At 37.9% G+C, this 9,634-nt stretch overlaps 1 protein-coding gene across 1 annotated transcript; it reads left to right on the plus strand.

The window, feature by feature from the left end:
- The first annotated feature begins 711 nt into the window (after positions 1-711).
- barx1 (BARX homeobox 1) lies at positions 712-4,989 on the plus strand. The gene is made up of 4 exons (XM_052018337.1): positions 712-1,259; positions 2,596-2,890; positions 3,664-3,748; positions 3,827-4,989. Exons 1-4 carry the CDS (start codon positions 1,055-1,057, stop codon positions 3,989-3,991), a joined length of 750 nt encoding a protein of 249 aa, XP_051874297.1. The 5' UTR covers positions 712-1,054; the 3' UTR covers positions 3,992-4,989.
- The last annotated feature ends 4,645 nt before the right edge of the window (positions 4,990-9,634 follow it).

Here is a 9,634-nt window from a genome sequence, read left to right on the forward strand (position 1 = left end):
TTAGAGAACTAGAGAAATGAGTCCTAGGCATTAGAGTCAACGTAACCATTTCTCGGCGAATTGCACCTTTATAATATACGTGCTACAGGGGCAGCCAAGTGACATTCTGTTGAATAGCACACCTCCATTTTCACTATTCGAATGCGGCCCCTTTTAGGAGGGAGAACCACGTGACATTAGAAGATCAATTTCGGGATAATATAAAAACACACATCCTAACTCGTTGTTTGTTGTGCCATATTTCCCTATTGGCCGTGCAACTGGTTAGAAAAGTTAACGACGCAGAGCTAAGTAAATAAATCAGAGCCATACGCCGAGAGTCCTCAGCGGGATGGGAACGCAGGCTTCTGAACGAATACGGTTATTATATGGTGACTTTCAGTAAAGTGCGCTAAATAGGCAACAGCACTTTTGTAAAAGGCAAATGAGACGCGTTTGCAATTATCGAACTTTGCTTATTGCCATTTTTTTTTCTGGCGCGTTCAAGTTTTGGTAAATTTACGCTGTTCAATAAAGGATGGGAGGTGCTAGTTTGGACGCAGGAATCCGCGCAGTATTTGCCAGCAGTCTGACTCCTGTGGTTGCGGGCGGGATGTTTTTCAGTTAATGAAGAGTCAGGAAAGCAGCGATAGGCTGTTTGAAGCGCTGGGTGGCTCCTTCTAGGGCGGAGAGACAGAGCGAGAGATTGAGAGAGAAAGAAGGAATCACGTGAGTTAATGATGTTGCAAACCTCCCAACTCTCGCTCTCTGCCGACAGGCTCGAACGGCTCAGAAATCCGGAAAAGCTGCAAATCAACACAAGTGAATAAGTAACGATCGAGCCAGCAACTCGGAGAAAGGATCACGCTCTTTAAAATGACCGCTCACTTTGCATCTTAAGAGAGAATCTGCGAAAATGAAACTATTTGTCGCGTCGAAATGAAAACCCGCTCTCGTGTCGGGCACTGAGAGCTCGGAACTTGGGGGATACAGTGATCGGCCACAGCAGCGTCTGGGATTCAACCTGCTTCGCTGGCGAGTTGTCTTTCTTCTTGTGGATTGTGGCATCGACAAAATGATGCAGCATACCCTCGAGCTGGGGGCTCATTACCTGCCTCACGAGCCGATCCATGATTATAGGTCACACCGGTACAGGAGCTTTATGATTGAGGAGATACTGACCGAACCCACGGGCTCAGGCAAAGCCACGAACGGGGGCGAGCTCCTCAAATTCGGTGTTCACGCTCTGCTCAACAGTCGGCCGTACCACGGCCATCTCGGTAGGTGAAAACTCCCCCCTCTCCGTTTTCCTTTAAATTGGCATTGCTAAAACGTGGTTTCCAAATTAATCCATGGTTTCTTGCAAAGTTTTTTTTCTATTTGTAACAAATTTAAGAAATTATTCACCGTCGACCGTCCACTGCTCAAACAGGCTAGGACAAGGACGGGCCACTCCGCCGCTAGGATATCCATTCTGCTGTTGAGTGTATTGTAAACTTAATCTAACTTTGTGTTAAACGGCATACAGTGAGAAATTAATAATTCAATGAGATTATCCCAATTAAACAATAGTACAAATCGAGGCAGAGTATGTAATGAAATAGTAGATCACAGGAAATAATTTGAAGAGGCCTAGGGAAAGAGGTGATGAAATCCAGGCAAAGTCGAAAACCTTCCCGAGAATTGCAAGCCGATAGCAAGATTAGCTTTATACAACAAATGCTGCATAGTTTTCACATGCCATATGTAATCTAATATAAATATAGCGGCTGATTATTTTTCTCGTAATATTATCTAAGATCCCAACCATATTTGCGTAGAATAAACAGTATCTTCCCAGGTCGGAAATATATGGTTTAAAGGTATTCTGACCCCCAAAACCCCAGTATAATCGAACCATTTATTTTAAAGAGTGGAATTCCATCGCTTCCAACACACACACACGGATAGCTGATCCGTGTTATACCAAACTTTAACATTCTCCAAAATCAACGTTGACTTTAACTAAAAAAATCCACAAAAAATCTCACAATCAAATATTACAATTCTTTTAATCCAGATCCCAAGTAATGTCATTACTCATTGTGAAAAAAAATCAGTGAATGATGTGGTAAATAGAATAATTTCCTGTTTCCTACTGGGTATAAAGGTAACTTTGTAGTTCCATTGCAATGGATAGTTTCTGTACCTTGCTGCTAAAGAAAATTAAACAGCCTGTAAGGATGGCAAATAATAGTTTCTTATAATGAACTGTGCAATATAATTTAAAAATGTTTATTGCTGCATTGTATCAATTTATTAAATGACTGTAATGAACAATTGTGAAATGTTAATTATTTTCCAAAACAAAATTTAAATACTGTTTTTTAACTTAACATCTGTTTTCATATAACCTTGACAATGTAGTTCACGTGGAGCTAAAAAATAACTATACTGAATTTGTGTAACCAAAGGCACAGAGAAAATGTAATTTAAAGTGTTATGATATTTCACTAACTGAATCGTTCGATAGATTTATTGTTGTGTAAACGAGGGCAGTTTTAACTTTAATATTTAATTAGGATTTTTGAGTTCAATGCAACATCAACTGTAACATTCTGCCCGAAATGCTTGCAGCTGGCCTAAAATCAGATCATGCTGGAGTTTTCAAGTTTCCGTTGGGTCCGATCTCGTGCAGCCTTGCTGCTCCTTTGGGTTCAGCATTGGTATCCGGAGGATCGAGCCTGGGTACTGGTCCCGGAGGTCCCCATCTTCCGCTAGACCTGCACCTCCGGTCAAAGCTCGAACAAGGTCCAGAACCAGGAAACAAGGCAAAAAAGGGCAGAAGGAGCCGAACAGTCTTTACTGAACTACAACTAATGGGTCTCGAGAAAAGATTTGAAAAGCAAAAATATCTTTCAACACCAGACAGGTAACTTTGAACATTTTACAGACGTATAAAGCGCCATACAGACACAGTTTGCACTGTTCTGCGTCTTAGGATTTCATTTTACATGATTTCAATATTTAATTACAAACACCATTATAATGGTTTATTGAATTGAAACCTATCGCTTTTAGTGTAAACAAGTGGGACAAGTTTTCCCTGCTCACCTTATAATCATTTTAACTTAAATCATTCTGTTTTGATCTCGCCTATCTGGCACCACTAGAGAGGAAAAGAGGGAACGAGACGGGAAGAGGGGTTGAAATGATAAAACAAATGAAAAAGAAATAGAAAAAATACACAATCTGAATCGGCAATAAATTAAATCTTTTCACACAAGCGTGAGGAATCAGTGCCAGACACCACCCATTATTTCATCTATTTGATATCACAGTGACACAGCATCACACCCAATATACATTCTCTCTCTCTGCGATCTAAACATGTAGATAGTGTCTAATAGCAAAGAACATAGTTTGCATAACGGAGCGTTCTCGTCTGCTTTCGAACGAGTATTTGTAGGGTATTGAGGGAAAGGAATGTAAAAGGGAATCTCAATACAGGCCAGTTTTATTTCAGCAATACCAGCGACTATCATTGATTTCAAATTGATTTTCAACGCGCAATGTTCATTTAAGTATCTGCACACTCTTCAAAAAGTGGAATAATTATGACGGGATACACCCACTAACATGTTCAATTTTGCTTGAAATTATATTTTGACTTCCCCCAATGTATTTACTTATTTTTAAATGCAGAATAGATCTAGCAGAATCTCTGGGTCTTAGTCAACTTCAGGTGAAAACTTGGTACCAAAACCGAAGAATGAAGTGGAAGAAAATAGTAAGTATTCTGGACAATGGATTTTGAATCGCAACATTTAGTGGTGGCGTTTTGATAAATATTATTTCTTCTTGAAAGGTATTGCAAGGCGGCGGTCTGGAGTCGCCGACAAAGCCCAAAGGTCGCCCAAAGAAGAACTCCATTCCTACAAGTGAACAACTTTCAGAGCAAGAGAAGATAAAAGAAGGCGAAAAACAGATGGAGAATTCTCCATCACCTTCCGAAGTGAATCAGGAAGAATAACGCGTAAAGATGGGCAAAACAAAACTATTGACACACATCGGGCGATGATGCCAATTGTTGACCTTGAAGTTCCAGCGAGCCATGATTTTAGCGCGTCCTAATGTGGAATTTACACCCAAACCGTAAATGTCAGCTCCAACTTTGAAATCAACTGTTTTTTATCTCTCTCTCTCCAAACACCAGCTGATGAAACCTGCCACTGACAGATTCGCCAATGTTATATTTTATTAAGTTTGGAGTTTGGATCAATTTTCCGTTGACGTGGAAGTTGTTGCAGAACGCATATCCGATTTTTTTTATGAATTTGCTTTCAGTCCCTACGTAAGGTTATCCAGAAAGAAACTGCAAATTGCTTAGAGGATCAGCATGATCAAATTTCCCTTCGATTATACCTAATTTAGCATTTTAGCGCCTTTCTTACACAAGTTTCGGCCGCATAAAATTAAAGCTCAGAATCAAAGTAAGTTTTACACTTTGCAAACAGTCTTTCTAGCGCGTTCTGCTTTTCTTACAAATGTCAGTATTGTTGAGGGAGATGCAATTATCGTGATTTTATTTTAGGTTTCAGCCTACACTTCTGTGGTGCCTCTCTGTCAAGTTAGTTTTATAAATATTTTGACCAAACCAATTCGATAGTAGGTAGAATGTGTTATGGTTCAGTGCAGAAGAGCCACAGCTGCAGTAGCAGATTTGAAGTGTTTGTACCAAGTACCGAATTTATAAATGATTTCATACACTTGTGAAAGATAGGAGAAACTGTAAATAATTCTTGCAGCAATGACTGTGGCGTAATGCCAAGAAATGTGCCTTATGCCTTTCGAAAAGAGAAAATACAAACATTGATATCTAATTAAATGTGCCTGTATTTTTTAAATTTATATTTCCGTTTATGCTACCCTTACACGGATACAAACAATAAAAAGATTATCTGTCCTTGTATTTATTATTTTGATGCTTTTTAAAATTCTGTGCGCGTTTAGACTAGAAAATATAAATCATTTTAATTAGAGGTGGATTGGTATTTTATATGCAAGTTTAATCCTCAGGGTGCATGTGGTAAAACAATGTTATATTTATATTGAACATTTCTTTCATAGCATTCCTTCCTTTAATGCCAAAGCACATTATGCAATTGTTCAACCGACTATAACTATTTAGGTATTATACTTGAGGAACAGATGCAAGCTCACAGTGGATATTAAGCAGATATAAACGGTTCACATTCCACCCAGTTAAGGACGAAAAACACACGGCTAACTTTAGGCGAAACTTACAATATAAATACTTGTTCTTTCATTGGGAACATGCCCTATTTTCAATTAGTTGCCGCCTCTTTCACAGTCTGCAGTTTACGCCCGCTTCCTTCGCCTATCCAAACCGCCGTGGCTCAGTACAAGGCCTCGCCCAATTCTGTTTCATTGGCTCTATCGGTACTCGCCACGTAAATCTATTTTCCTCCCAGTCAATAAACTCCATTCGATTGGAATCAAACTCTCTGTTCCGACCGATTAGATGTAAACCTACTTGCAAATTGCTGATGAACCCAACGTTTAAAAATACCGTGAATACATTTAAAATTGTCAACAGGCTCAGGAAATGTAGGATTAATTAGCAGTGGCGTGCACTGAGGAGCTCTGAATAGAAGTGAAAAGGCTCAAGGAAAGACTATGATTATTAGGGTCTTCCGCGGAACCATTTGACAGTAAGAAGACAACTACCATTATTGCAAAAGCGGAGAGCGATGCTGACAAAAATCGAACTTCGGCTGTACGTAGGGCGTTGCTTCACCGTTACGGGTCTATGATTTACTCCTAAATGGTCCAGTGTCACGTGACCTTTGCCCCGCTCAATTATTCAAAAAAACTTAAACATGTATAAAAGTCTATGTCAGTCAAAAACATTACACATTGAATATAATGATATGTGATCTGTTGGAATAACGAGCATACGGGACTTCTGCAGGTAGATGCCTGGTGGAGAACAAATATAGCTGACATTTTGCATTTTTGTTAACATTTTAGAATGACAAATCAGTTTTTGATAATGTAAAGATATGAATACGTTATAAAATAATCTCTACACTGTATATTTGTGGATTGCCGACGCGTACTTCAAACAAAACCACACTAATATAAACGATTAAATATTTGGTCACAATGTCTAAAATCTCTGTTTTCTTTAACAATTAACCCAAAGCGTTTTGGCGTTTTACTAAACTTATTGTGTTGTACACAACTTAGAATATTATTCAATTGTTACGCATAAGAGTCAGATAAATGATAACAGTTCAAATGAAGGATACGTTGTCAGGGATAATCAATCCCATTTATTACATAGAGTGCAACAATATGTAGGACGGATGGATTCTGGACCCCGTATCTTTACGGCCAGACACAGTTCTGAATTTAGATCTGATGTAATAGTGAACGAAGTATATTTGCAATTTTATCACAAATAGTTATCCAAGTAACAGTTTCACCACTCTGAACATTGAAAAGTGAATACATTTTAAATGTACGCATTGAAATATCGCAAATGTTCGCATCTACACAGTACTCGGAAGACAAATGCGAGTTACTGTAAATCTCGAAGGTTCACATGACACATTAATACACATCTGGAAACTTAATTCTCACAAATGAATGGGAAATCACTATATTCTTATAAGAGGCAACTGAAAAGTACAGTCGACAATTTAAAAACCTTTAAAATATTAACAAATGTAGTCAATATTATTATTGGCTGGACAGCTTAAATTTAGTTATCGTTAGTAATTCAAATTAAATATCATCAAATGGAAGTACGATTGTATTACATAACAGCAACTAATTCATGACATCCATTCCTCAATGTATAACTAGTTAGGAAGGTCAATGTCCAACAATGTAAAGCAAATACAATTTATTGTCTCTGAAAAACTTCAGTCATTTTTCCTTTGAAATATCTGCATTGAGGACTCGGGGTACAGGGAAGAGGATAACCATGGTAATACAAATTGCGAGAAGCTGTTTAATTAAACTAAGATCATTCGCGATGTCTTAATAAAAATTGACACCACTTTTAAGCAAACAGCTGTTTTATTCAAAGCAATTCAAACAATTCACGCAATTTACATTTCTACCGAGTCTTTCGCCGCACTGACGAAAATCCGACCGAGTGAAGTCCAATGGTTTCAGGGACAAATACATTGTATTTCAGTGGATACCTGTATATAAGTACACGTAGAGAGAACGAAGATGGACAAAAGAAAGTTAAACATGAGGAGGAAAGGGCGGTGGGCAGGAATTTCCCTCCACCAGTTGATACTTTAGGCAGCTCGCCATATTTAAAGAACTCTGAAAATTAGAAAAGTACTAACATTTCCCTAGAGTTATATCAAATTAAGTTTAAAAAAAACAGACAAGGAACCCTAGGAGTCAAAAGGTGAAAAGGTACACTATACAGGTGTGGAGAGGCAATGCTGCAGTTGATGTGATTGACATTTACAGAATAACAATGTCAACACTATGCTCCCGTAAAAGGATTCGATCTGATGGTTATCAGATGAGCTACTGGCCAAAGCCAGTGAAATCAAACACAGCTGGCCAACATTATGCCAACATCCTAACACTTAGTAATATAGCAGCATCCAAACCAAGCACTCACTTTGTATTTCTAAACATGTACCTTTTGGAAAAAGGAGCTATTGGCCTTACAGCGAGCCAAACTACAGTTTTCCAGCTTTCGTAATAGTGTTCAGCAGAGGAACTAAGGCGAAACTTTCGCGTTATAATCAAATACTAAATTCAATCCGCGAGTAAACTATCAGAAATTAAATTTCAATTGTATTTGGGACAAATATCCCAGATACTTGGTCAAAGAATTTAATAAAATTAAATTTTGGCAGATATATTTTCTTAATTTTGCCACAGCATCCTGTTACTTACTTATACCTACCAAGAAATATTACATGTGGGAAACAAGGTATGGAGACAAAGTTTTATCTTTGTACGTGATATTCAGTCTACCCATGTGCTCATTAGGTATGTTGCCGATTCGACCATTGATTTCCAAATTAAACAATATAAAAAGCAATGTAGACTGACCAACCATAGCAGGGTTCAAATCAAGGCATAGCTACCTACAAATCATACAGATCGGTACACAACTGCATTGCAACACTAATGAGAAGGGCAAAGAAAAGGTGACGCACCACGCAATAACGGTTGGTATGCGGCGAACACATGCTAGAATTAATGCAGTGGGATGATTAGGTTAAATGGGCAATTAACCTTTCATTTCATTGGAGAATTTCTCCTAATTTGGCCTAATGGCTAAAATTATTACGACTATTTAGTAGAATGATTGTAATGACATAACCCCTTTTCTCTTAAAACAAAAACATTCCGAACACATCGTTATGAAAATAATCAAGGCTTCTCAGAGAGGGAACGGAGAGCCAACTGTTTACTTCTGGAACTGTCATTCCGGCTAGAGTTTCTGCCTCCTACTATGTCATGTCATGTCATTTTCCTCGCTAAAGAACATATGCCATAAAATACAATCCTATATGCTTTCATTAAATTTCCCGATATTCGTTCGTATGCAGCGACTTGGGACACCCGCCAGTATGATCTGATACTGACGGCGAAACTGTGTCTTCTTTCTACTATAGTTACGTGATATTTCAAGACTTCTCAACCATTAAATGTTGTTTCTGCTCGGGGAGGTTGTATCGCGGGCCTTTTTAATAAGCACGCAACACCCCTGCCCCCTTCATACAAATTCCAGTTAATGAAACGTTTTGCAAATAACGTTGTAGCAAAGACACGCTTTCCCACAGCTCGGTCCGATTATAGCAACAAGTATATTTAAATCAATATAAATTTGTGACTACAAATTTATAATTAAAACATACTTGATATTGCACAGAAGAGCTACCCTGTCAAAATGTACTGCCATAAAATGTACCGTGAATGATTGTTTTAACTGTCTTTTAAAAGATTAGGTTTATTTTATTTTTAATTTTGTAAATATTGAATTCCTTCCATTGTCCTTATCACGCTGATTTGTTGATTAGTGTCCATTAACTTCAACAGAATTAAACCGTGTTTCACGCACATTAGCTGCGGAGCTTGTCCGCATTGCAACTGAGACCACCCTTAAAAAGAACTTCATTAGTGGGAAGTGCTTAGTGTTGGTCTGCATACGTGAAAAGCAATAAATAAAAATACAAGTTCCTTTCTTCTCAACCAGAACGCACGGTGAATATGTTTTGAACAAGATCCTCATAATAACAAAATAATATTCGCATTTAAATCTGGAATCGTTTAAATTGCGATTCTTCGCGCCATGTATTGATTCAATGTGAAAAATAGTTCAATAAAATATCATAAATAATTGTGCCCTAGCTGACAGTTATTTTGAATTTGAACTGTCTTAAATGTATGACCGACTTGGAAAAATGTATGCAATTAGTTGGACAAAAATAATAAAATAAAACGTTTGCTCTTGTTTCGCCTACACGCCGATTTTTCTATGTTGCATTTAACATCAGAGTCTGAATTACTACTACATTGTTAACATTGGTGATATGACATTATTATGAGACACGTCAAGCAGTTCCCAAGCTATGGATGCCAGAGACCATGAAAAGTATTTTTA

The sequence above is a fragment of the Pristis pectinata genome, chromosome 6, assembly GCF_009764475.1.
Source record: "Pristis pectinata isolate sPriPec2 chromosome 6, sPriPec2.1.pri, whole genome shotgun sequence".
Lineage (NCBI taxonomy): Eukaryota > Metazoa > Chordata > Chondrichthyes > Rhinopristiformes > Pristidae > Pristis > Pristis pectinata.

Excerpts from the sequence above, each read along its gene's own strand:
- barx1 (XM_052018337.1), top strand. The coding sequence starts at position 1,055 with ATGATGCAGCATACCCTCGAGCTGGGGGCTCATTACCTGCCTCACGAG. Across the intron at positions 1,260-2,595 it reads GCCGTACCACGGCCATCTCG|CTGGCCTAAAATCAGATCAT; the intron begins GTAGGTGAAAAC and ends AAATGCTTGCAG. Across the intron at positions 3,749-3,826 it reads GAATGAAGTGGAAGAAAATA|GTATTGCAAGGCGGCGGTCT; the intron begins GTAAGTATTCTG and ends TCTTCTTGAAAG.